Genomic DNA, 27,605 nt, shown 5'->3' with positions numbered 1-27,605 from the left:
GCTCGGGAGGTCGGGTCCAGCTCCCGGAAGGCTGGAGGGAGGTGAGCGCCAAGGAAAGGCTGGGCCAGAAGACGAGCCGGCCGGGAGGCAGGGAGGGGCCTGGCGGGGGGCGACCGGGTGGCCCGGGACTCCCGGGTGCGCAGCCCCGGGCGCCCGGAGCGCTAGCGGCTGGGTGCGCGCGAGCCGCAGCCGCGCTCGGGTGGGTCCGCCTCGGCCGGGCGGGGGTCAGGCTTCGAGGCGCCGGCGGGGGGCGAGGCGGGGCAGCAAGAGCGGTGCTGCAGTGCCCGAAGCGGCGGGCTGGGGGAGCTGTGCCCGCCTGTCCCCAAGGCCCGGGCTGGGACCCGGCAGCTGGGTGGCCGCGCCTCTAGCCCGGCCGCGCTAGGCGGCGCGCAGCCAGGCGTGCCTGGAGCGGGCTCCGGCCCTGAGTCCTCCCGGGCGCCCGGCCGGGGAGGCCCCCGGAGAAGCCCAGTCCCGCGGGCCAGGGCGGCCGCTGCCGCGGTCGCTCCGGCCCGCCCCCGGGGGGTGTCCCGGGCCGCTGGGCCCGCCCAGGTAACCCCATCCTCGGCCCGCCCCTGGCCCGCCCCCCCGGCCGCCCGCCCGCCCGCCTCCGCCGCCGCCGCTGCCGCCGCCGCCGCATCCCGGCTCTGGGGCGGCGCTGACAGTCTGGTCCGCGCCGGGCAGCGGGCGCAGCAGCGGGCAGGGCTGACGGCAGGCACGGAGGCAGAGCCCCGCCGCGCGCGCCCCGGCCCGCGCCCTGTGCCGTGCCCCAGCCCGCCCGCGGGGCGCCCACCTGCCGCCCCGACGGGAGGCCCCCCGCGGTCGGAGCCGCTGCCCGGGGCCGGGCGCCCGCGGCGGCACCATGAGTCCCCGCTCGTGCCTGCGTTCGCTGCGCCTCCTGGTCTTCGCTGTCTTCTCGGCCGCCGCGAGCAACTGGCTGTAAGTCGGGCCGGGACCCGGCTGGGCCGGGCGGGGCGGGGCGGGGCAGGCCCCGGGGGCAGCCGGCCGGTGCCAGGCGGCGCGGGGCAGCGGGCGCGGGGGCGCCCGGCAGGTGTCTTGGCGGCGGGGCGCGAGGCTCGCCCGCCCTCTCCGCTGCCGCCGCCACGGCCCGGGCCTCCCTCTGGGCACCCCTCCTGTCCGGGTGCGGCTCCCAGCCCAGAGGCGTCAGGGGTGGCGGCGGCGTCCGCACCCATAGGCGGACTGGGGCGCCCGAGAGCGCGAGGGGCGCGAGCGCGGGGCGGCGGCCGGGGTGGGGTGCGCGGCTCGGTCCGCACCCCGGGCTCGGCTGACAGGTCGCGGAGGAAGCCCATTACGGGGAAGGACTCTGGCTCATAATAGCAGGTTAATCCCGGGAAGTCCAGGAGCGAGCTCCCCGCGCCGAGCTGCGCGTCGCTGCGGGCTGGGCTGGAGGCGTGCAGGGACCTGTTTCTGCTTGGGGGGCGGGAGCCAGGGATAGAAGGAAGGAAGGGACGAGGACACCCGGCCCCGGAGAGTCCGCGGCGGGCGCTGGCCTTGTTTCCCTGGGGCGGGAAGAAACTCCTCCCAGCACTTGAAGAGGACAACAACCCACCACCTCCCTGTGTCTCACCTAAGGAGAGAGGGGTGGTGACCACCGGTGACCTGTCTGCTTCTCCTTTGCAGGCCCTGGCTCAGGGGACTCCCTGGGAAAGGACAGAAGATTCACTGGGGGTGGGGTGGGGGGGTGTCTTAGGTGGAGGGAGGGGGATCCAAAGGGATGAGCTTTGGTGAGTGGAGGAACAGGAAAGCAGGAAGACTCTAAGTCCTTCTTCATCCTCCCTTCATCAGTGAGGGTTCGCCAGGCCCCAGGCTTAACCCTGGCCCCAGTCCCTTCTGCCCAGAGCTCTGCCCCCATCCGCTGTGGGCAGCCAGTGGGGAGCCAAGCTCCAATATTGATCTGAAAAGCATGAGGTGGGAAGGGGGATAGCCAACAGTGTAGCTGGGGTTTCCATGGAGACAGCAGGAGAGGAAAAAATTCTCTCTGCATCAAGACTAAAGAACAAATATCTCCCATGAAATTGCCCTGAGTGTCCAATGGCTGTTGCTATGAGCTCACTGTGGCCAGCCGGGTCCCTGCAGGCTGGAAGGAGTGTGTCCCTCGGGGTCAGAGCCCCCCAGGGCTGGGGGGACGGAGGTGATGTAGAACTCTCCCAGCTGTTGGGAGAGCGAGCGACTCCCAGGCAGCCCAAAGTGGCCGTGGAGCTTGTGTTTTTCTTGGAGCCTTAATTTGATTAACACTTCAGGGGCAGTGGCAAAGTGTGCAAAAACCAGGGCACCACCCCTCCCCCCCCCCATGACACCCGCAGGCCATCCTTCTGAGCAAGGACGAGGTCACCGAGCTGAGGAAAGGAGCTGATTCGGATTCGGGGTTGGGGGTTGGGGGGGATCTGGGGCTGACCCTTGAAAGCAGGCGTTCAGAGTCAGGGTCTCCAAAGGGAGCGTGAGCATCAGAAAGAGCAAGGATGAGGTGTGACCCCCCCAAGCACCATGGGCTACGAAAAGGAGAAAGAAGTGGCAGCTCCAGACTCCAACCCAGGTCTTCAGAGAAGAGAGCAACATCCACAGTGAAACGTCCTTCAAAGGCACCGAGGGTTTGAGCTCCTTTCACAGATGAGGAAACTCAAGCCCCAGGAGGGGAAGCTACTGACCCAAAGTCAGAGCGGAGACCTGAACCCAGGTGCTGATTCCCAGACAGTGACATACCCGCTTCCCTGAAGCCGTCCCCAAGTTGAGCCGGTGTGGCCCAGGTGGTATCATCACCCACCCCACATCTAAGCCCAAAATCCCATCTGGAGAGGCAGCCCCAGTTTGGGTCACACCAACCATGGGGAATTCCAACAGATCAGTTCTCGGGCTTGCATCGCCGTTGGGGGCCGTGGTGAGGAGGGGCGGCCCCGGAGGGAGAAGAGAGGTTGGCAAACCTGTTCTCTGCAGTGGTGATGGTTCAGGTTGCCACGAAGCAGGACTCTGGGTGACCCCGCTCACTTCTGCTCCACCCCAGGCTCCGAACCAAGGGTCTCTGCACAGCCCGAGACAGGAAGAATGAGGGGCTTCCCGGGACCCCTACCAAACCAGAGAGACAGTGATGGAGAAGCAATCTCTGGGCACACTCCAAGACCGGATCATTTGCCTTATAATTAGCAGCCTTCATCCCTGGGACAGGGACTGAGCCGGCTCAGAGGGAACTAAGCATCACAGCCTGGCCTTTAAGGACCTTGGGGTCTGGATAAAAAGCAAAACAAAACCACAGATGGGTGGGACAGTGTGCAAGCTACCGCCATCAGAGGAAGGGTTCAGTGTGAGCCAGAGCAGTCACAGAGGGGACTTGGCCTAAAGGTGGCAGAATCATGACAAGAATAGTCATCATTATAATAACTCCCACTGTACTCTCTAAATAAATCATCTGAATCCCCGTCCACAGATGGGAAGATGGGGGAATCACGAAGGTCATCACCCAAAGTCACCTAGCTAGTAAACGGCAGGGGCGTCTGACCCAAAAGCTGCCTCTAGAAGGAAAAGCTTTGGGCAGGCAGATGTCCATCCCGGCACGGTAGCGGGCATTACCTTTTCCCGCGTGAGTCACCATGGAGGTCTGGCCCTGAGAGGATGGCGGGCAGTGTTCTCAGCGGGAGCGTGCCTGGGTGTCCATCCCCATTCCAGTACCTGCCGTTAGACTTCAGTCCAGGGTCAGCCGGCTGGCCAGTTGCAGGAGACGGTGCTGTCTGTTGTCTCAGAAGGGCGGGTGGCCTGGCGGGGAGGCCAGGTGCCCCGCTGCGTGCAGCTGTTGGGCAGGACGGAGCCTAGAGCTGGGAGGGCTCCACAGCCTGAGGCCTGGGCAAGCCCAGAGAAGCTGGAAGCTGTTGATTAGACTTGTGTCTGGCACCCCGGGCGAGCTGACAGCTTGCGGCAGCTCCTACCGCCGACGGGGGGATGGATGCATGAGAACAGTCCGTCGGTGGAAGGCCCGGCTCTGCCACAGCTGGCCTCAGAAATAACCCCGAACATTTCCTCCAACACAGGTTGTGCTGGGAGTTGAGAGGCTGGGGTTCCAGTCGCTGCTCTGTCCCCCGCCCCAGGCTGGCTGGTTCTGGATGAGCCTCTCTGGCCCCCTGGGCCCCAGCCTCAGCACGTTTCTCTGGACTCCCAGTGGAAGTACCAGGGAGAGTCAGGGAATAGATCAGCTAGGGTTTCATGACTGTCGATTTCCTGAAGGAAGGCAGCAGTGCGCTGGGCCAGGGCCCCAGCAGAGACCCCCGATGAGGGTGAGGTAGTCTCCAAGAGAGCCCGCAGTTCCATCCCTGGTCTATCCCTGACTGGCTGAGTGACCACGGACAGGTTCCTTAACCTCTCTGAGCCTCGGGTTCTTCCTCTGTTTAAGTGGCGCCCACCCCTGGGCAGTTGGGAGGCAAGCGTGAACACACACATAGAGCGGCCCAGTGCCCTGCCAGGCACGCCGTTGGAAGTGGCCCCCATGGCTGCCACTGGAAACTGAGGGTCGCTGTTGCGGTGATGGGGAAACCATGTCCTTGTTTACAGGGATGACCGAGAGAACGGGCCTTCAGGGCGCTGCTCCCAAGCCCTGTGTACCCCAAACCGTTCTGTGGGGATCCTGCACTCTCCCACAGGCCACCTCCCTGCTCTTCAACCAGGGCCCCTGCCCGGGCCTCAGAGAGCCAGGGACGTCCAGCCCAGCAGATCCTGGTGGCCAGAGAGTGTCGTCTAGACACGCCCTTCAGGGCGGCTTGGTGGCATCTCACCTTCACTGGATCTTACTCCCCACAGGTGTGCGTCTCCGGCCCCAGCTCCTGTGTGCCTATGTGCCCAGCAACGGGGTGGAGGGAGTGACCCCCTTGACCGTGGGCACAGTGAGGCCTGGCACTCTGGGTACAATTCACTGAGCCAGGGATGGGCAGAGCCTGCCCAGATGTGCAGTGTTGGGCCCCACAGGTAAAGGTGTGGCCCATCTCCCCCAGGAAGTGTCCCCCAACCTCCAACTGCAAAGGGTCCCTTCCTCTCTTCTAAAGAGTAAACCCCACTTCTTGGAGCTCCTCCCCTCGCTCTGGGCATCAGACCAGTCACCAACACGTCCCTTCGTAGTTGGCACCAGGATCTCCTGAACAGCTCCGTTGATATTTGGGGCCCATCCTGCGCATTGCAGAATGTTCCGCAGCATCCGGCCTCTACCTGCCAGATGCCGAGCTCGCCCGGGTGCTCTAGACAGAGCCAAGCGTCCCCTGTGGGGAAAAATTACCTCTCGTTGAGAGTCAGGTTTACGAAGCACTTTCACACCCATGACCCTATTAGAACCCCATAACCTCTCCCTGCTTTTGGAGGAGTCTGTATTCTTTGCAGTCCCATTTCAGAGACCCAGAGGTGCGGTGACTCCCCCAAGGACATTATGCAAATCAGAAGCAGAACTTGAACTTGACTTGCTCTCACATGTCCCTATCTCCTGGTGCTTATCCCCCGCCTAGAAGACTGTTTCATATTATATATAACCATGGTCCAATAGCATGGCTCATACTTCCATGAGGTTATAAACACCTGAAAGCCAAGGTTGTGGCCCGGATGGCTCTCAGAGTCCCTGTGCCCGCTTGGGTCTGACAGATCCAGTGGTCAGTCAGTACCTGATGGCAAAAGGAGAGAAGGGATTGTTCACTCTAGAGGGCTTTAAGTTTTTGCCAAAGGGTGCCCCATCTTCAAGATCTCAGGTAGAAGAGAAGCTTCACTCTACAACCCATGAGTCTCAGGTGATGCTAAGAGGGGCAGAAGTGGGTGTCGGGACGTAGGGCTGTCACCCATAGGGCTGCTGCTCTGGAGACCCTCAGCTCCCCTGCCAGGCGCACCCCCTGGAGCCTGGCTAAGCCCTTTCTCCCCCTCACCCTCCGTGGCAGGGCCCTGAGCCCAGGCTCTGCCCGAGGGGTTTACTCAGTGGCGGTAACCACCCAGCTGTCTGCTGTGGCCTGACTTTCTTCCCTCAGCCCTGGATTAGCAGTTGAGCAACGCAGCAAACATCTGACAAGACAGTGTTCCCCAAACCTGTTGAAACTCGCCCAATTCGGGCCCTGTGGGTGCGTTTGCAAAGCTGAGCATTTACGCCAAGCCTCCTTTTCTTGTTCCTCCCTCTGGGAAGAAGGGCTTGGCCTGAGCCAACGGGGCACGGGGTTGGCGGGGGAGCCACGGAAGGGGGTGGCAGCTGCCCACCGTCAGCCCCTCCAGTCACCCCTGCTACAGAGGAGCTCAGTGCAGCCGCCGCCCGTTTGTTCAGCAAGCTCAGCTGGAAGGTGAAGCCGGGACCCCACGGTTGCGGTCCAGATGTCCTCACAAGTTGCCAGCTTTTATCTCTGAGTTCCGAACTGCGTCTTCTGTGATTCAGCCAAACCCAGGAGAAGGCTCGCCCCCTGCTGTGACCCCACCGGCTCCCCCCTTTCCCCAGCCAAACCCTCTCCACCTCCCCCATCTCCTGGCAAACTTGAAACCAAACTATGTTCCAAAAGTTCCCCTGACCAAGTCGTGACCCCCGCCGCCGTGGAGGGGACCTGGTCTGAGCTGCGAGGGGAGGAAGGTGGGTAGGAGGCGGGACGGATGTGATCAGAGTGGGAAGGAGCCTCCCTACAGCCAGCCGCTCACAGCCCACAAGGGCAATCTGGAGAGGCCCCTTAGAAGCAATGGGAAATTTCCAGGGAAACTCCAGGGGCCTCTTCTGCGGCGACTCCTGGATGGTCTTTTCAGGCCCTCTTTCTCCCTCTGTTTGCACACAGGACCTATCATGGCAGGGTTGGGTTCCAAGAATCCTTCCCCGAGGGCTGGCAATACGGAGGTACTGCTCTTGAGTCAGGGAGGCCCAGAAGTCCTGGCACCCCAGGCACAGAGGACCAAGTCAAGGCCTTCAGAGTTCAGAGGGTCTCTGGAGATTATCTGTTCAACCCCTTCCAGCGACACTGAAACTCTAAGCAGGGCCATGCCTGCTCAGCCCCTTTCAGTCCTGTCAAGTGCTCACTTGTGGAGACCGACCCAGCCAGGCACCATGATAGGGACGTGGGGTCACACAGCACATTCGTGCTAGAGCTGGAACTCCAGGCTAGGTCTCCTGACCGTCATTCCAGAACTTTCCCTGCAGCCCCACACCCTCACCAGTCATCCTCTGTGGGAGGTTATGAGCAATGGAGCAAGGAAGGAACCAAAGTTGTCCTTGCTGCCTTGTTGGGATAAGGGTGACGGTTTGACCACAGGCTCATCCGGGATGGGGCCCTCAGAAGGGATCCACCAAAGCCAAGGAACTCACTGGAAGCCTGGAGCCACCAGAGCCTGAGCCCCACTCTAGGAAGCCAGCGCCCAACCTGGACAGCTCAGCTGGGGATTTAGCCGCTCCACCCTGGCTCCTGCCCCGTGGGCTCCCGCAGCCGGGCTAGCGAGGACCGTTCAGTGGTTCAGTGGCTCTGGGGACAAGATCTAGGTGGGTCTTTGCAAGGGAGAAGCAATCCATGGCCAAATGAGGGGGCAAGGCAAGGTCAGGAAGAGCCCGAAATTTGACACCCACTCACCCCCACCATCATACCTGCCCCACGGAGAGAAGGGAAAGTCTCATGTCTAGGCGCAGCTCTGGGGCCATCCGGGCTCAGGTCTGAGTGCCTACGTCCTGGGCCTGAGTCAGTCACCCACTGCCCAGGAACACATACTGTGAGATGGGAGAGGGGCCCCCACACAGGAAGGGGGGGCACGGAGCCCTCGGGAATGACATGGAGGGAGCTGGGGCACCAGAGTGCAGGAAGTAATGGAAACTGGAAGCAAAAGGATTTTTAAAATGGGGTTGCAAGGACTTCTGAAGATCAGGAGCAAAAGAACTAGGGATGCCAGGAGACAGGGAGAAGGGGGAAGAGTGGCCTGAGCTACAGGAGTGGGGGCTTGAGCTCCAGAAAAGGTCTTCATTCCCCTGAACTGAGGAAAGGTCCTTGGGACCTGAGCCAAGCATCGAGGACTCCAGAGTCCTGCGGGGCTGCGGAGAAGATAGAGGGGAACCGCCCCCAGCACCCCACAACCACCGTGTCTCCGAGGCCGGCCCCTCCTCCCCAGCTGCCCCTCCTGGGGTCCCAGGCCAGTGGCAGCCACTCCTTCCATGGGCCCAGAGGTTGCTGAGACCATGGGCCCGCATACCATCGAGGCAGCCCTGCAGCCACTGAGACACCTCCCTCCCGAGTACCCCTTACTCCTGAGAGCAGGGTGGACGCCTTTGCAGTGGCCCAGGGACTACAGCAGGACTCAGCAATAGAAGAATGAAGCCACCTTCCTCAAATCACGGTCATTGCCAAAACGTCAGGCTCTGGGTACCTGGGGCCATCTCCGGGTCCTGATCTGCAAGCCTGGGCGTAGGAGCCAGAATGACCTGATGGGCTGCGTGGCCTCGAACACATGCCTCCTGGAATCCGAATCATAGAGGGGGTGCCACGCTCCTGGCCAAGCCCACAGCTGCACCAAGGATGTGTTCACACGGGTGACTGCTGTCTGAGAGGCGCAGGCGGCAGGGACATCCAGTCCCTCCTGCCTAGTCAGCCTCGTCCTGCAAAGGGCTTCCAAGTTCCCCGGGCACAGCAAGCCTGTTCTGGGCCCCCCTGTCCCAGCCTCTGATTCCCTAACAGCACCTTATCCCCCATCCCACCTCTCAGACTTCTGGTCCCTGGAGGGTCCGTCCAAGGGGCCAAGTCGCTGGCACACGTCCCCTAGCTCTGCAGGCTCCGTCAGGAGATTCCGTCCAAGTTCTGCAGTCGGGATGGGGACTGAAGTGACCCCCCTTTCCCAGTGGAAGCATGTCCTTCCCTCAGACAGGCGAACCCAGGTCTAGGGGCATGGAGGGAGCTGAGCCAAAGAAGATCAATGAGCAGGACGGATCTGCAGTCCAGCAGGGGCCCCAGCTCAAGGGACTGGGAAGGGGCTTCCAGGCAGTAGTCCTGATGAGGACAGCGATGGCCATCTGACCACATAACATAATAAGGTTGCCGACAGGGGAGCAGTGTCTGCTGTGTGAACGCTTAATCCGCTGAAGCCTCCTGAGGCGAGACCGATTATTCTCCCCATTCTACAGAGGAAGACCCTGAGGCTCATAGATGCTCACTGACTTGCCTCCAGGAACACAGCCAGGATTCTGACCGCCATCTCTCTTGCACAGTGCACCACCCTGCGGGCTGTGCGGAAGGATAGGTCTCCAGGACGGGGCCACGTTGGGGAGCAGGCAGCCTGATTCGGAGACCACGCGTGCAGAAGCATCCGAAGGCCCAAGGAGAGTTGAGGGGTGTGGTGATGACCTGAAGAAGCGGGCACTGGCCACCCCCAGGGAGAACGCGGTCCCGGGTGGGGTTTGTGGCACGCGTGCCTTCGCCCGGCCTGTCACCCCAGGAGGCTCGCCGTTGGGCAGCCGCTGCGGCTCCTTCCGGCTCCTCCTCCCGCCTGCTTGGCCTCCTTCCTCCCGGGTGTCCCAGGCACTGCCACTCCTGAGGAGGCTCTAAATGTGGCCCGGGCAGGCAGGGAGGCCAGAGGGAGGGGGCAGAGAGGCCTGGGCTGGCGTCCCAGCCCCCACCTGGACACCCGCAGGGCCAGGACCCACGACACTGATCTGCTTGGCCTCCCAAACACCCCAGCTATTTCCCGTCCCCTCTCCTCTGGACGCACAGAGTGAGAGCTGGAGAGCAGTCAGAGAAGTGCGGATTTTCCTCTAGGAATTTGTATATTTTTTTAAAAAAGCAAGCAAACCTGGAAAAGCTTGGGACAAGCCCAGCTAATTTTAGTTTCTAATGAAAACAGCAGGTGGCTGAGAGGATCTGATCTCCCTGGCAGGGCCAGGGCCCTCCAGCCTTGCAAGGCTGCGGCACGGGCCGGCAGGGACGGCCTCCTGGGAGAAGCCTGCAGGACCTGCAGCCCCCCGGGTGAGGAGATGGGGGCACGAGCTGGCTGGCAGCGGCAGCCGGGGTGGCCCAGGCTGCTGGGGTAACCTGATCGATGGCAGGGCTGCAGTGAGAGTCCTGGGCGGCTGGGGCAGCAGGTGGCAGATTGCTAAGCCTGGACTCAGCAGTGGCAGGAAGAAGCCTAAATTGGGGCAAGGCAACCCGAACGAGAGAAGAGGCAGAGATGGTTGAGGCCCTCCACAGGCCTGGCTCTCCAGCTCTCCAGAAATGGCTTGTGCAGCCAACATCCGAGCCCGGCCCAGCTCCAGGGTCATCGAAGGGCACACAGGTCTCTAGGGGAAAGGCTGAGCCACCTTAGGATGCAGGGAAGGGAATCCTGAGGCCCCCAGGACCAGTTGTGCCTGACCCCTGACCCTCTCCAAGCCCACTGCAGGCCGGAGGCAAAGGCAGCTCCCAACATACTCCCTCACCCCTGCCCTTCCCTACCCTGAGTACTCTGCCAGTAGGTGACAGAGGGGGACAGAGCCGTCCGTCACACCGCAGGCATTGACTGAACTCCTTCTGTGTGCCTCGCCTGTGCCGGACAAAGAGGAGGCCATGGGCTGGACAAACACTGAAGGTAGTGTCAGCCCCCCAGCCGTCAGACAGGGCAGACTCACAACCGAGATACAGGGGAGACAGAGCTCCGTGTCACTCACTGGCTGTGTGACTTTGGGTGAGACCCTCCACCTCTCTGGGTCTCAGTTTGCTCCTCTGTAACATGAGGCTAGGCACCCAAACCCGAACCAGATACCCAGACAAGCAGCGCAGGCAAGGGCTTGGGGTCCCAGGTCTGTCCACCCCATTCCCAGATGCATGTCTGGTCGCACCCGCCAGCCCTTCCCGGGCGAGACCAGGGATCTGACAGAATCGGGTGGGGTGGAGCTGTGCCTTCTGTGGCATGGAAGGGGACAGCTGTTGAGCCAGATGAAGGCAGGGGCCGGGGGGGTGGCTCGGGTGCCGGCCATGGGGCAGGCACGCTCCTCAGCGGAAGAGGGTTCTCGGCTTCTTCCTGGAAGCTGTCTTGGTGACTCGCGGCCGTGGCAGCCCACAGCTCCCCTACAGCCCTGTAACTGTGATTTCAGGCCACCTCCCCTTGCAGAGTCCGGACCTAGGAGAGAGCGGTGGGCAGTTCCTGGGGTGGACTTCATTTCTCACTCATTGATAGGGGCTCCGTCTACCAGCCCGGCTGGGGCCCCCCCCCAAGGCCGTTGAGGCTTGGACAGCTCCCCTTCCCAGTCTGTAGATGGAGGACTGCCCCTCAGACAGTGGGAAAGGCCACACAGACCCGCCAGGTTATGGTCCCCATGAAAACAGGCTCCGAGTAGGCAGGGACTTGCCCAAGGTCACACTGTGGGCTGGTGGCTCAGCCAGGCCTCCCCAGCCTGCTTCCCCTGCCCTTGAACACCTCCCTTCACCAGGAGCCAGGAGCCCGTATAGCCTGACCTGGCCCCTTGGCAGGACGCAGAGGGGACAGGGGCTGAGATGGGTACAGGCCAGCTCTGTACCCCCGTGTCGCTCAGGGAAGAGGGGCCACCATCCTTATCCAAGAGGTCAGGCCTGGGCCTGAGCATGGAAGGATCCAACTTGAGGCCCAACTCCTTGTCCCCTCACTCACTGTCCCCTGGCCAGTCGCTGGGCTCTTGGCGCCCCCTGCAGGCCAAGAGCACCAGGCGGGACTAGCTCCACAGGGGGGACCGCCCTTTCTTCAGCTGGCCCAGGCAAGAGGAGCACCCCATACAGGGCTGAAGAGCCAAGTTTGCCCCCTTCCTGTCCAGATGCAGTCTCCCTGCGCCCCTCAACCATCTTCCCACCTTTGTCTCCCCCCTGGGAGGCTCAGGCTTCTTCCCCGACCCTACCAGTCTCTGTGCCTCCCCTAGAGGGGACATGGTAGAGAAGACGGGGAGGTCTCCCAGGAGGCAAGGAATTTGGGGAGAGGAAGGGAAGGTTGGACTGCTTCAGCCCAAGGACCACCTACCTCCTACTCACCTGTGCTGCCAGGGAAGGGGGGGCTCCTCCTGTGCCCGGCTCAGAGCCAGCTGCCTCAGCCACGTGGAATTGCTTTCTCTCACGGCGGCGCTCTGGAAGAGGATCCATGCTCGCGAGCGACTTCTAGATAAAGAAAGCTAGACTCAGGCCCCACAAATGGGGTGTTGGGGGAGGGGAGCTGATGCCACCGGGAGGAGGAACAGGGGTCCCAGAATCACATCTCTCTCGGGGGTAGAAGGAGGCATCACGGGTGGTTAGCCAAGAGCTTCCCCTAAAGTGCCATCCAGGACCAGCCTGGCTTCCTAGCTGCCCCTGGGGACGTGCGAAAAGCCCAGGTGCCCACCCAGCCCCACCTGGAGGGAGACCCAGGCCCCTGAGTTTTCATCAAACCCTGCACATTGGCCCCGTCAGATCTGAGCGCCATTCCTCTGGTCCAGCCCACATGTCTACAGAATCCATCCGCCGCTTAAACACGCCCCAGTGGGGAGGGAAGCCCCACTACCAGCGGGCAGACCACGGGATGCACCTTGACCAGCACCCTGAGGTTGAGCAAACCCAGCTCCCAGCAGCTTCTGCCCATAGAGCTCAGGTCTAGTCCTCGAGCCGCTTAAAACAATGTTGGGTCGGGGTGCCTGGGTGGCTCAATGGGTTAAAGCCTCTGCCTTCTGCTCAGGTCATGATCCCAGGGTCCTGGGATCGAGCTCCATGACGGGCTCTCTGCTCCGCAAGGAGCCTGCTTCCTCCCCCTCTCTCTCTCTGCCTGCCTCTCTGCCTACTTGTGATTTCTCTCTCTGTCAAATGGATAAAATCTTTAAAAAAAACAACAACAACAACAACGTTGGGTCTAGCACAGGCTGTGAAACCAGGCAAAACCAGGTTCAAGTCCTGGCTCCACCTCTTACTAGCTGAATGACCTTGGGCACAAGGCAAGCTACTTAATCTGTCTGTTCCTCAGTAAAATGGGAATCCATTGCCTCGCTGAGGGGATAAATGCAATAATGTAAGTAAAGTGCTTAGCCTGGTCCGCAGTTCCATCAAAGTGAGTGATGCTTAGGATCATCGTCATTGTGGGGCTTTCTGAGAACTTCTCTCTTTGTTCTCCATTCATTCGTTTCATTCAGCGAACAAATGGCCAGTTCCTGCCCCCCTGCCTCAGACCCCTGGTCAGAACGTCTTTCACACACGGGACCCCTTTTGCTCTGATAACAGTTCCGTGACTTAGCCAGAACCAGGGGTAACCTCCCTACGTTACAGATGAGAAAACCAAGTCCCGGAGGGTGGTGGCCTTCCTCTTTGGACAAGAAATTCGTGCAGCTTACCTTATAGGAGCAACAGCATCTCTACCCCCTACTCCGGAAAGCTCCCCCCGTCCCAGTCCAGGGTTGTTAGCCAAGTTATGGGGGAGGAGGGGTTAGGAGGAGGGGAGAGGCTGGTTCACTATAGAGAACGGGACAGCTGGATACTTGCTCTCTTTGGCCAAGGATGCTAGTGAGGGGGGGACAGGCTGAGGGCCTGTGGTTAGAACCCAGTCGTAGGCTTGCTAGACCTGGCCTTCAATCTAGATCTGCCCTCACAAGTCAGGTGACCCTTCACCTATTCGAGACATAGCTGGCACTTAGTAGGTATTCAGCTAATGCCTATCTCTTTCCCTTGATGGGGACGGCTCCTTCCTGACAGGGCCTTTCCCCAGCTCTGCTCCCCTCCTGCTGAGCATTCTTGCATCTTGCTTCCCGCTCCCTTGCGTTCTAGCCCAGGCCACACAGGGTCTGTCCTCACACGCGGCAGAGCCTGGCCCTCAACCCACCAGGGAGGACAGGCAGGAGGAAGGCCCATGGGGCTTGAAGGGGTTCACCGCTCAGCTTTGGCACTTGCTGTCTGTGTCACCCTCTTAGCCTTCATGCTGGAATCTGTAAAATGGGCATAATAATTACCACCTCATAGACTGGGGGCGAGGATGCAGCAGGAAGCAGTGACGGCCACTGTGCGTGGCACATAGTGGGTGTTCAATGAACAGCTGTGGTCTCTCCTGTCCAGAGCCCCTTGCTCCCCGTAGGCCTGGTCCCAGAGCCCTCGGACGTGCATTACCTAGCTTGTGGTCCTTGTCATAACCCCGTGAGGTGGAACCAGCATTGGTGCCCCATCTCCGGGCTGTTAAAAACTCAAGGGGATGAGGGAAGAGCATAGCACAGTGTTTTTTAAGCCCTCCTCCCCCGCCACCATCCCTGTGCTAGTACCCGGCTGCAGCCCCGATGCTGGCCTCCATCTGGTACCCGAGAATGCTGCCGGCCATGGCTTGGGCTGGGCTTAGGTGGCCAGGATCCTTGCCTGGAGGTGGGGAGAGAGAGACACACCAGGGAAGTGGTCTCAGCCTTGAGGCCAGAGGGACATAACAGGGTCAGAGCCCCCAGGGTCATGCTGGGGTGGAGGTTCTGTTGGTGTCCCTCCTGGTGCCTAGCCTGCTTTGGTGGAGGCAGAGGCTTTCTTATGCAAGAAGCATTCCCTCTTTGGCCCCAAGAGCCAGGCAGGGGAGCCTGTCTCGGGATCCAGAGAGAAGTCACTGCCAGGACCGGTCAGTGGGATGAGTTGGTTCCCGGAGACCTGGGCTGGGCACAGCCCGGTCCCGGCAGTGGCAAGAGGAGAAGGCGGCCACAGGGCACTCCACCCCACCGCCTCCTCCCCAGGTACCTGGCCAAGCTGTCCTCGGTGGGGAGCATCTCGGAGGAGGAGACATGCGAGAAGCTCAAGGGCCTGATCCAGAGGCAGGTACAGATGTGCAAGCGGAACCTGGAGGTGATGGACTCGGTGCGCCGCGGCGCTCAGCTGGCCATCGAGGAGTGCCAGTACCAGTTCCGGAACCGGCGCTGGAACTGCTCCACGCTCGACTCCCTGCCCGTCTTCGGCAAGGTGGTGACGCAAGGTGAGGGAGGGGCTCGCGGGAGGGGCAGGGGTGGGCAGCTCCCTGGCAGGGGGGACAGGTGCTCGGGAGCCGGCTGTCATTGAGCAAGCTGAACCAGCGCGTGGCTGGAGCCAGGGCATACGTTGCAGGTGGGGACTGGGGTGGGAAGGCCAGCGCGGAGGGTGCTGTTCCTTGTGGGTGCAGGTCTCTCTCGTCCATAGTGCTTCAGTCCCCAAGCTGCCATCCCCATTCTACCAAGGAAGAAACCGAGGCTCAGGCAGGGAGAAGGATGGATTGGCCCAGAGCTTCTCAGAGAGTGAACCTGGGGCTCCAGACCTCCCAACCCCATGCTGCTTTGACGTTGACCCCTGGCCTCCTGGGTGGAGGCCATGTGGACAGCCTTACCGTGCCCGGCTCTGAGACCAAGCAAGAGCCGCAACCCGCTTCTGTCCTCCTGGAAGCAGTCAAGTCAAGCCCAGGAGGGGAAGGAGCTTCCACACCCATAGCACAAACTAGGGACCGGACCCCGTTTTAAGTAAATGCGAAGTCCTCTGGCCTTGGAGATGGGCTTCCACATTGCAAATGAAGAAACTGAGGCACATGGAGGTTCAGTAACTTGCCCAAGGTCACAGAACTAGCAAGTGGCAAGTGGGGCCCATGCAGGCCAGTTCCAGGGTCCTGCTGTCACCCATAATGAGAAGATGCCGTGATGGGGGGTCAGCCTCAGGAACACGAGGGTAGACTTCTCCCCTGCCAGGGCTGGGTGCTCGGAGAGAGCTTTGCTGAGAAGTTAGGCCCTCCGCTGAGATGAGAAATATGAGAAGGCATTAAGCCAGAGGAAGGTGGGCAGGGCAGAAGGAACGTTCTGTGCAACTGGAAGGCTCCTTGAGAGGTCACTGGGTCAATCTGCTGCCCTCGAGGAAGGGCTGTAAACCAGCTGCCTCTTTTTCTACTTCCTGAGCATGAAACTGACACTCCGGAGCTACTAACCATCCAGGCAGCAGGAGGGCATTGCCTGGGCCAACCTTTGTCTTGGCACCTGTGGCCCTGGATAGTCAGGGCTGCTGGGCTCGTGGCAAACCGTTTGGATGTTGTTGGAAACCAACTGTGATCGAAATTTGGAAGCAATTCTCCAGGGAGCTGGCAGAAGCCAAAAAGGCACCATCATGCTTGGCATTACTGAATATTGCTACTCCGGGGAAGCAGCAGAGACCCAGCAAATAGCCTGGCAATGGAGGATCTCCCCGGGACAATGGTGCTACTGCCAGAGCCTGGGGACCACTGTTCGACGAGGCCCAAATACTAGGCTTAAACTGCAGACTCTAAGCACAGGAAGGCCCGTGTTTGGAGTTTTAGGGGCACACATCGTTCCCTGTGCCAGGCCCTGTCACAGCCCCTGTGCCTTTGCACGTGCTGTTGCCTCCACCCTAAATATTCACCCCTCTTTCTCTGCCAGCTCAACGCTTCCCTCCCCCCAGCTTCTCCCTACCTCCTACAACTTGGCAGTTGCTTTTTCCTCTGGGCTCTGAAGCTCTTTGCTCATGCTGGGGTTCGTTTTTTGTTTTTTTTTTTTTCCGGGTTTCTTGGTAATTTCTTGTTTTGATATAATTTCAAACTTACAGGAAATTTACCAAAAAAATTCTTTCACCTGTAGGTGATACATTTCTTTTTGTATTGAGGTATAATTTGTATACAACTTTATATTCTTTTGAAGCATACAGCATAATGACTCCACATTTGCATATATTACAAAATGATCACCACACATAATGACACATCTTTTTTCTTACGATGGGAATTTTTAAGATCTACTTTCTTTGCAAGTTTCACATGTGCAACATGGGACTATCAGCCATAGACCCCATGCTGCACATGACATCCTCATGACCTACTTATTTTGTCACTTAAGTTTGTACCTTTTGACGCCCCTCAGCCATCTCACCCACCTCCTCACCCCCACCGTCGGCCACCCCAGTACGTTCTCTCCGTTATGTATGTTGGTTTTTCCTGTGATGAATTCCCATACTACTCTTGACCTAGATTGACCAACTGTCCACATTTTAACCCATCTGCCTCATCAATTTCTCTCTCCCTCCCCCTTAATACACACACACACACACACACACACACACGCATGCCTAAACTAGTTGTGCTCACATAACTTTCATTACACCTTTTGCTTTTATTTTTATTTTGAGAGGGAGAGGGAGCGAGTGTGCAGGTGCACAGGGTGGCGGGAAGGGCAGAGGGAGAGGGAAAGAGAGAATCTCAAGCAGACTTCATACCTAGTGCAGAGCCCAATGTGGGGCTTGATCTCACGACCTGAGCTATAATCTAGAGTTGGACGCTTAACTGACTAAGTCACCCAGGCACCCCTCATTACATCTTTTAGACTGAACTGTAATGCCTGTCCCTTCCCCCCCTCCCCTATCCCTATAGCATGAGCCCTTCCCATGGCAAGGTGTTGTCTTATTTACCTGTTTCCCAGTATATGGTAGAGCCTGGCATGGAGGAGACAGTCAATGGATGTCATTCAGGGGGAGCAAGTCAGGGCAAGGACTCAAAGGGGCAAAGAAAGGGAGGCATGGGGTCCACACTGGCCCAAAGCAGGGGGAGAACCCCATGGAGAAGTGCCTTCTTCACTGGTGTCAGCAGCACGAACCAAGGAAGGGCCCACCCTTGGCTCAGCAAGTTTGGGAACACTGAGAATTAACCCTACCAGGCTTGGCTGACACCTGGTCCAGACTAAAGTCTGAGTGGCTTGGTCAAGCATCCAGCCTCCTTGGGGCCAAGTGAGGCACCCACCCACCAGGCCGGAGGCACCAAGCAGACACCAGGCCTGTCTGTGGAGGCAGGGTCTGAGCTCTTTGCGCTCATCCATCTCTTTACTCTTGCATTTGGAAGTGTTAATTTGTCTCCGCTGAGCAAGAGGGACTTGGCCATCAGCAGGTGCTGCTCTCAGAAGGTTCGGGGCTCAGGAGGCAGCTGCGGGAAGGGCAAGGGCGGGGTGACCTTGGGTGAGTGGTGTTATCACGAGCCACAGTGCGCAGGCCCGTCACAGAGATGAGCACGTGTGCTTACCTTATAGGGCCCGTCGGGAAGGTCCCATGACACCCTATGGCAGCACTTAGGGTACGCCCTGACCCAAGAAGAGCCCTTCTCCTCACCAGCTGCTGGCACTGGGGAAAGCCACAACGGCAGCAGCCAGGCTGGGCAGGCCCTTTAAGAGGCCACCAGCTTTTGGGGTGATGGCAAGGGTGAGCTTGGGTTGGTGCCCACATTCATGAGCTGTCTGGCTGGGGTCGTAGCCTCAGACATGGAGGAGGCCCAGGAGACACGTCATCCCTTGGATAAGAAAAGGAACCCCATTCGTTGACAGCCCGCTGTGTGCTATCTGGCATCAGATCACCCTCACAACAACTGGATGTGTGGTGGTGTCCCCCACTTTACCACCAAGAAGGGAGGCTCAGCAAGCAGAGGGTGCTGACACACCCACCCAGCTCCAGGACCTGCGAACTCTTGGCTCTGAGATCTCAGACAAGGTCCATCAAGGAGCTCCCAGGGACAGAATGTCTCTGGGATGTGTGATGGTGTCTCCGAGCCTCAGCATCTTCCCCATAAAGTGGGGACGATCCCAGGACCCACTTCCTAGGATTCCCATCAGCCAGAGATGGTGCCTCTTAAGGGCTGGTTGACTCCCCAGAGCCCCCCAAGGCTGACATTGCCTGAGGTCTCCCAGCCTCCAGCCCTGCACACTAAGACCCCCAGCAGCAGAGGTCACCCTGCTCCTGGCCAACTAAGGGGAGATGGATGTGAGCTTACGGTCACCAATGAGGACAGTGTGTGACTGAGGGCCGAACTGTATGCTCTTGGCTGAAAATCTAGGAGAAACTGGAGGCAGCCAAGAAATGGGGTCAGGTGGCAGTTCTTGCTAAGCAGGGGTTAAGGACCGGATGTGGGATATCCTCTGTATGTTTTAGTCACGCTTTGTCCCAGAGCCTAGCGCAGCATCTACACAGAGTAGGTAACTGATGAATACGTGTTGATGGGAAGGTGAAGCCCTGTAGAGCCGGGCAAAGTTTCAAGGTCATGCGCAGGCCATACTGGGTTCCCAGAGCAGGCTGGCCGGAGCATGGCCGGGCGAGCTAGGAAAGGCGGTGCAAACTCTTCTCTTCCCTCCATCTGCGGCAGTGCCGGGACTCTGCGGGCCTCCTCCCATCCCATTCTGTGACCTTGACAGAGGCCTGTCCTGGGAGAGGGTATTTGATGAGCCCTCAGACCCTCCGGCCTCTGGCTGCCATGGTTGGGAGGTGATGCAGTGCACTGGACAAAGCAAGGTGAGGATTCAAACCCAGGACCGCCTTCCCGCCCATGTGTCTAACGTCGCCTAGACTCCTTACTGCCTGTAACATCAGACTGGATTTAAGATGTGAAGGCTTTCTGGTCTGAGGCTGTGACTTACCAGAACCTCTGCTCTCACCTTGACCCCCAGTCCTGGCACCATGGTGGGCCCCATGAGGGTGGGAACAGGCCTTCCTTCCGGATGACCTCCAGAGCCAGTCTTTTGGGGTCTTCAAGTTAGTTCCAGGTAGGCTGGGGTGGGTTCCCAGAGACATTCTGTCCCTGGGAGCTCCTTGAGGACAAACCCACCTCAGTATCCCTGGTGCGGAGCATCGGTCCTGACTCCCAGCGGGCAATCAGCAAATGTCTGGCGAGGGAGCAAGCAAGGCACGTCCCTGCCCTAAGGGAGCTCTCAGCCCGAAGGCAAACATGCAGGCAACCACCTGACCCTCAGAGGGTCAGTGCCCTAGGACATCTGTGAGCAGGTGAATAAAATGGCATTAATCACAACGATAATCACAAAATAGGTCTCGAGTGCCCATTATGTGCCAGGGACTAGACTAAGCACGTTCTGTACTTCACCTCAGTGGAGTCCCATGGCCGCCTCTTGAGGTCAGTACCATCAGCCCCATTCTGTGGACAAGGAAACTGAAATCACACCCCTAGAAAGTGGCTGAGCGAGGAGCTCGAAGGCCTACGGGCTGAGCATCTAGACCCTTTCCCAGCACTCACCTGTGTCAAGGGCCGCTCTGTGCGCAGCCCTGTGCTGGGTGCTGGGCAGGCAAAGGAGAAGGGGGGCAGGCCGACCCTGGGAGCTTCCAGTCTGGCTGCAAGACACTTAGAAGATGAGACCTGCAGCCGGATTCTGGTCCCAAGGCAGGCAGGCCGGCGAGCACACGGGCAGCCCTGGGAGTCCAAGACGGTGGGCATGGGGATGGGCGAAGTGCGGGCCTGGCCTGCCTGGGCAGCGCTCTCTTGCCCTGTTAGAGTGGAGACAATGAGGCTCACAGAGGACAGTCTCGCCACTATTAAGAGTCTTAATGGACTCTTTCCCCTGTCCTACATGGTCTCTTAAATCCCAAGAGACTTCCTAGAGGTGGTTTCAAGGAAAGGTGAGCTTTTGCAGCTAAAAGAAACAACGAAAACTGGAAAGGCAGGCTGGGAGCGTGGAAGGGGAAAGGACCGGGACAGTGTCCTCAGAGACCAGTGCCTGTCTTGCCCCATCTGCTAGGACTCCCGCTGGGTCTGCTTTGGAAACACTGAGTTATGCTTGAACGGCCCTTTCACCAGGATATCTGCCTGGTGCCCAGGGGATCACTGTGCCCGCGGCTTCCTTTCCAGTCCAACTCAGCACCCACGGCTTCTCCTCCCAACTTCCCACTCAATGTCCTTCCTTCCAACATCTGGGAGAGACGTCGCACATGATGGGCTCAGAAGGCTATGGGCCTGGAGTCAGACAGCCTTCAGTTCCTGTTCCCACTTAGCTGCTGACCAGCTAAGGGACCCTGGACAGGCCACGGAGCCTCACTGCTTCCTCCACAGAGCAGAGCTGGAGAGAGCCGGGTGCTAAGTTGTCGAGAGCCACAGACAGCACATGGAAAGGCCCTGGCACTCAGGAGGCCCTCAGAAAGGGTAGCTACTCCTGGGTCCCCAGGACAACCCTGAGTTCCCAGCCCTGGGCCACCTTTGCACTTTGGGAAAATGGCCCTGAGGTGAGACCCAGAGGGTGCACATTGGAGCCCGGGGAGTAGGAAGAAAGGAGCTGGCTGTCGGTTGTGGCAAATGGCTTTTATGGAAGAGGCAGGAGGTGGCAGAGGCGGCTGGCACCTTCGAGAGTTCTGCCTTACCACCAGCTCTGATGTCCCCGGAGGACAAAGCCAGGTCTGTCTCTGGTGCAGCTACAACAGGCGAATCTCCGCAGCTCTCTTCCACAACACACGGGGCCTCCCTCTGCTACGCCTGCAGGCGTGCCGCTAGCCCCTTCTATCTCTGCCAGGTGCCCCTAGTGAGCAAGGCTCCAGCCTGGGCACCCAGGCAGAAGGGAGGGACCCAGGAAGGGCCACAGCCCTGGAGTTGAAGGGCTGGACCCAGAGCTGGAAAACACTGCCAGAGCCACTGTTGTGGGCCTTTGGGGGCATGGTGGTATGGCCACATTCTCCGGGCCTTCTGGGGCCTCCTGTGCTGAGCCCAGGCCAACTGCTCAGCATCCCCCAGGGAGGAGCCCACAAAACGGACCAGGCTTTGTCTACAGCACATGATATTCAGGGTGGACCTAAGAAAGCCCTTCTTGGCTTCACACACAGGAGGTGGGAAGAGATGCCCTGCATGTAGACAATGTCAAGGGTGAAAGTTGCCTGAGTTAGAATACCAGTCCCATGATTTACTTTTCCTGGCTCGGTACTGTTGGTCCAGTTGCTTCACCCCTCAGTGCCTCAGTTTCCTCGTCTATAAAACGAGAACTAAGTTCCTACCCCGTTGGGTTGGTGTGCAGAGTATATAAGTGACGTACAGTGCTCAGGCCGTGCCCAGCACAGAGTGAGCGCTCTGCAAGCCTTTGCTCTTGCCATTCACATTTTCCTTCCAGAATCTCTTCCTTCAGGCCCACTCCCAAGCAGAGAAAACCGTAGTGTCCTGTTCCCGAGACCAGGGCAAGGGCAACCTGGAGTCCCAGTAGATGGCCGCTGGTCTGGGGAATAAGGCAAACTCACAGGGAGCCTTGCACACCAGGGCTACCAGCACTCAGGGGACACAGGGGAGATGAGCCCAGGGATCGGGAGGACCAGGGGCTGCCTGAAAGCCCGGAGAAACAGAAGTAAGGACCACACCCAGCCAAGAGCTGGGGCCACCCGATCAGTCCCTATCTCCCGCCTGCCCTTCCCCCCTTAGTCTTTGGGGCAAAGATTTGTGCTTGTTCAGGCCTGGAAATACCAGAAATACCAGAAACTAAAGTCGTCCCTCTTTGGGCAGCCACAGCACAAAACCAACCAACATGATCCTGCTACTAACCTCGATTAACTTGGAGAGGATTCCATCCCAGGCTGTCGAGGCCCGGGCGGCTCCTCCAGCCAAGGCCCCTGATGCTGGCCCAAAATGGCCAAGCCAGGGCAGAGGGAGGGCAGTGGAGAGTAGGTGGGGGGCCATAGCCCCAGCTCAAGGGCTGACAGGGAACAGGGCGTCCTGAGCCATTGGGGCCCGAGCTGTCCCCCATCCCAGGGCTCGGCTTCTGCTGCCCGTCCACAGACACGGGCACAGAGGAGGTGATTGTTTCCATCTGACCACGGCAACTGCTCCCAGGGGCAGCCGAAAGCACAGGCCTGGGTGTCACAGTGGTAATTGCCAACCACGGGGCCAAACCCTGCCCCCCTCCACTCCTGCGGACAGACACTCCAGCAAGAGACAGGAGGACAGTCACGGGCACACAGAGGCCCTCACAGGGCCTAGAAGAGGAGCAGGGCCTGTCTGGTCACACACCCAGCCAGCCATGTGCACATGCACTACACACACACACACACACACACCACCCACAGCCCCAGAAAGAGGCTCCACAGCAGCTACACCCCGAGACACAGTTCCTAGGAGGATAAAAACACCCATTCAGGCAGGGGAGGAGGGCAGGCACCAAAATAGAACCGCCAAGAAGTCACAGCACAGAAGGGGAAGAGCAGGGACAGAGGCGGACAGACCCACGTTTGGGTCCTGGTGTTCTCACTTCCTTGCTGAGTGCCTGGGACCAAATCACATCCCCTCCCCAAACTGGCATTTCACCATCTGTGAAATGGACATAAGTAAGGCTCCCGGCAGCAGAGGACACCCTCTCCTCAGCACTGGTCATGGTTAACAGTGGGGGCTGCTGCCGTGACAACAGACCCTCAGGAAGGTGTCAGGAAGCAACACGACCTCAGCAGAAAAGGGCTGGGCCACGGCGAGATTGCAGGGGACCCCATCAGAGCGCCGGGGGCCAGTTGAGGGGTCAGCAGGAAACGAGCAGAGGTTTCAGAGAAAGCCAGAGCTGGGCTGGCGGCCAGGCTCTGCTCTCCAGCCTTGGTAAGTCAGCTCACCTCCCGAGCCTGTCTTGTCTCCCGTGTGGTGACGCTAACAGCACTCATCTCCCGGAGAGCTTGTGAGAACAGTGTCCCCTGGTAGGTAAGAGCACTGAAGCTGGACTGCGCTGTGTGAGCCCAGAGGAGGGGACTCATCCGAGAGGGAGATAGCGTGGCACTGCGGGGGCGGAGGCAGCGCTGGAGGGCGGCGAGCGACCCGATGGTTGGTCTGGGCGGGACCAGGGCAGCGGCTGGGGGCACCTCCTGGGCTCCCATGGACCACTCCCCTTGACCAAGGAGGGTGCGGGGCAGAGCACTGAGACCCAGCCCTGCCCTCCCTCTGCCTCCCACAGGGACTCGGGAGGCGGCCTTCGTGTACGCCATCTCTTCGGCAGGTGTGGCCTTTGCAGTGACACGGGCGTGCAGCAGTGGGGAGCTGGAGAAGTGTGGCTGTGACCGGACGGTGCATGGGGTCAGCCCGCAGGGTGAGTGTCGGAGGGGGTAAGGGGGCGAGTGGCGGGCAAGGACCTGGGCCCTGCCCGCCACTCACTGCGGCCACGGTGTACCCCCCACCCCCGCAGGCTTCCAGTGGTCAGGATGCTCGGACAACATCGCCTACGGCGTGGCCTTCTCCCAGTCCTTCGTGGACGTGCGGGAGAGAAGTAAGGGGGCGTCGTCCAGCCGTGCCCTCATGAACCTCCACAACAACGAGGCTGGCAGGAAGGTAGTGCAGCACATCCCCTGCCACCATCACCGCCAGGGCAAGGGCAGTCTCTGCAGGACCCCCCCCGCCCCGCACACTCCACCGCCCCTGTGCACCACACGGAACACCTGCTCAGGTTCCCACCAGCACCAGCACCCCCCATGGGCCAGCGGGTTAGGGGCGGCGGGTGGGGAAGCGGCCAGGTGGGCAGGGATCACAGAGCAGTATGTGCCCCTGACACGCCCACCCACAAGTCTGTGTCCACACACACACACCCTTTCGAAGCAGCAGAGCTAGGATATGAACGTGGTGTCAACACAGACCACGTGCCTCCTCCACACATCCTCCCCACGGCTCCTGGGCAGCTTCGGTGCAGCCGTGCTCTCCCCCATGTTGCCACTGGTCACTCACTGTCCTTTGTAACTAGACCCTCTGAAATGCTTCTCCTCCGTCTGCACCAAGTGCCCCAAGGGCAGGGACAGTGTCTTCAACTGGCCCACCCCGGTGTACAGCAGGTTCTGTTGGATGCACGACAGTCAACCTTTCTCCAATTCTGTGGCACTTCCCCCACTCCCCGGCCCTGCCAGCGGCACCCCCACCGCCGTGGCCCCTCCCCAACCCCTTCCATCTCCTGATGGGCCCTCTCCCCTCCCCGCCCCCTGCAGGCTATCCTGACACACATGCGGGTGGAGTGCAAGTGCCACGGGGTGTCGGGCTCCTGTGAGGTAAAGACGTGCTGGCGAGCCGTGCCGCCCTTCCGCCAGGTGGGCCACGCACTGAAGGAGAAGTTCGACGGCGCCACCGAGGTGGAGCCGCGCCGCGTGGGCTCCTCCAGGGCGCTGGTGCCGCGCAACGCGCAGTTCAAGCCGCACACGGATGAGGACCTGGTGTATTTAGAGCCCAGCCCGGACTTCTGCGAGCAGGACATGCGCAGCGGCGTGCTGGGCACGCGGGGCCGCACGTGCAACAAGACATCCAAGGCCATCGACGGCTGCGAGCTGCTGTGCTGCGGCCGTGGCTTCCACACGGTGCAGGTGGAGCTGGCCGAGCGCTGCAGCTGCAAGTTCCACTGGTGCTGCTTCGTCAAGTGCCGCCAGTGCCAGCGGCTGGTGGAGCTGCACACGTGCCGGTGACCGCGGCACCCGCACCCACCTTGCAGCCCAGGGAAGGCCAGTAATTTAAAAAGTCCCCCTGCACCTACCCCAAAAGATACTGGTTGTATTTTTTGTTTTGGTTTGGTTTTTGGGTCCTCATGTTATTTATTACTGAAAGCAGGCAGACGGCCCCGAGCACACCAGCCAGGGCCTCTCTGAAGCCTGGGCCTCTGTGGCTGCTACTGACCAAAGGGACCTTTGCTCATGCCTCTGGCTGTCCACATGTGGCCACTGCTGATCACTCGGGTGCTATCCGTATTTGTTTTCCTACTTGCAGACTTCAGCTGGGTGACAAGGAGTGTCTGCACATGCCGACTTACCCTGCCATCTCGGGAAGGAGGTGGCCCTAAGGCAGGGGGAAACCAGTGCCATCTTGATGGAAGCTGTACCCCTATACACACACCCGGCCCCTGGCAGCTTCGGCCTGGTAGCCCTGTCTCTCGAGTGCCCTGGAAAAGGGCAGGTGCCAGCTCAAGGGCAAAGGGTTCGCTTCAACCCTCCATGAGCAGCTGGAGGTCAGTCAGTCTCTGTGGGAACTTCCAGGCAGGAAGAGCAGGTGAGACAAGGGCCAGAGAAGGCTCCAGTCGTGCCCTGGAGCCCAGCCCACGCAGCCTCCCCATCAAAGAGGGGAAGCTACCGGTCCCTGGTCCTTCCCAGGCACCAGCTGTCATCCTGAATCAGAGGTCCCAGCCGGGCCTCTGCAGGGACACCTCTATGTGTGTCTCCTCACGGTGCCGCTCCTCTGTGAGAGGAAGAATGGAGATCACACACACACAGGAACCAGCCAGTTAAAAAGCCCTTTCCCACCCATTACTTCCCTCACTGAACCACATTTCCTAAGTAAATACTATGTTCTAGGCCCTATCCTGGGCCAGCTCATAGGGTGATCACAATCGTCCTGGGATGTGCAAAGACAAACATGCTTGTGCCCATCTCACAGCATTGGGGACAACACTCAGCCAGGTCCCAGAGCGAGCTGCTGCAGAGGCACAGCCAGAGGCACAGCCACACCCTGAAGCCAAGGAACTGCAGGTCTCCTTGGGTCTGAGCCTTGGGAAGCGGGCACCAGCTAGAGAAGAGGGGCCAGGAGGCAGCAGGAGCCACAGACTATAGGCTGGACCCAGCGGCCACTTGGTTCCAAGCAGCACAACAGGCTCCGAGGGAAGCGGTGGACAGTTAGAGGGCTGATGAAGTGAGGTGTCAGCTGCTGAGGCACCCCTGCCCCCGGGTACCCTGGGCACTGTATAAGAGTCCCCAAGAGAAAGCACCAGCAGCCCGGGCCTGGCCCCAGCCAAACCAGCAGGAGCACAGCCCAAACTTCCATGAGCAGGACACACACACAGCAAGACTTGTCCTGACCTCACTGCTGCTTCTCAAGAGGGGTCCCAACTCCCAGCGGAGCTTGTTGAAGGCCCAGTCTCCAAGCTGCCCCTTTAATGGGGCTCCAAGCTCCTGGTTTGAGATCTTGGGCTCTGGGATCCCCACTAGAGATTCTCAGACCCCAAGTCTTGGATCCAGGGTTCCATGTCTGAATTCAAAGTCCCAGACTGAGAATACGGGCTCTGATAGAAACTCTCCTCCAGGCCTTGTGGTTTGTGCCTCCTGGTGTTGGCTCCCTCACTAAAAGAGGGTCAACACCCTTGGCCCCCAGCCAAGCTCTCTGCTCAGTGTCCATCCAAGAAGGCCAAAACCAAGTGAGATGCTGCAGCCACACTGGAATGAGGGGTAATCTTGGGGCGGGCAGGCTCTGATGTGGATGAAAGCTGAGCCCACTAAGTGTCCCCACAGAGGACCAGCTGGGCTCACTGCTCCTCAGGCAGTCTCTGTTCAGCTGTCTGCTCACTGCCAGGGAAAATGCTATCCCTCATTGGCAGAGGCCAGATCCAGACAAAGGAAGCAGGGGAGACCCTCCCTCTCCAGAGTCAGGGCAGAGCCACTCTACTCCACCCCCAAACCCTGTTGCCAAAACCAGGGGACTGGCAGGCCCAGGTTGGATGCTGGTATTAAAGATACTGTCCCTAGGATTAGAAGTAAGAGGGTCTGTGTCTATTCACAGGCTTCACCTCTCCACCTGCCTAGGGGCTCTCTCAAAGCTGCCCAGCCTGGGTTTCTCAAGGGTATAACCTCTGTAAAGCAGACTAGAGTCCAGGAAGCTCTGCCCAGCCCTACTGCTACCACCGCCAGCACCTCAAAGGCCAAAGGGACCCACAACCACAGGAAAATGGAGCTTCCTTGGACACACCTAGCTCCCAACCATCCCAAATAAAGAGGGGAGAACCAGCACATGCCTGATGTAGCCCACCCACTCTGGAAGCTGGCCAGAGGATCCAAGTCCTGCCCGAAACCCTCTCCACTAGTCTCCACAAGACAAGGATGATGTCCTCTGAGACCTAGGGCTGGATAAGCCCCAGCTCTGGATGCTGCTACTCCCTCTGCTGCCCTACCCCATCTTCTAATTTTTATACTAGGCCCCTTGCCATTGTAACAGCCCCATGAAATAGTCTGATGCGCGATAAAATGATTATTTCTTTA

The 27,605-nt window shown here is 59.7% G+C and overlaps 1 protein-coding gene across 2 annotated transcripts; it reads left to right on the top strand.

Annotated features, from left to right (window-relative positions):
* The first annotated feature begins 635 nt into the window (after positions 1-635).
* Positions 636-27,605, top strand: WNT4 (Wnt family member 4). Of its 2 annotated transcripts, none has more exons than XM_059136005.1 (5): positions 636-936; positions 14,621-14,856; positions 23,570-23,701; positions 23,798-23,940; positions 24,684-27,605. In XM_059136005.1, the coding sequence occupies exons 1-5, from the start codon at positions 860-862 to the stop codon at positions 25,050-25,052; spliced, it is 957 nt and encodes a 318-aa protein (XP_058991988.1). In that variant the 5' UTR covers positions 636-859; the 3' UTR covers positions 25,053-27,605. The 2 variants fall into 2 exon arrangements, with proteins under 2 accessions (XP_058991988.1, XP_058991987.1); XM_059136004.1 differs by having other exon boundaries at positions 641-936; positions 24,585-27,605.

Source organism: Mustela lutreola, chromosome 10 (genome assembly GCF_030435805.1).
Source record: "Mustela lutreola isolate mMusLut2 chromosome 10, mMusLut2.pri, whole genome shotgun sequence".
Classification (NCBI taxonomy): domain Eukaryota; kingdom Metazoa; phylum Chordata; class Mammalia; order Carnivora; family Mustelidae; genus Mustela; species Mustela lutreola.
The sequence above is the reverse complement of the archived record's forward strand: the minus strand, read 5'-3'. Positions and strand labels throughout refer to the sequence as shown.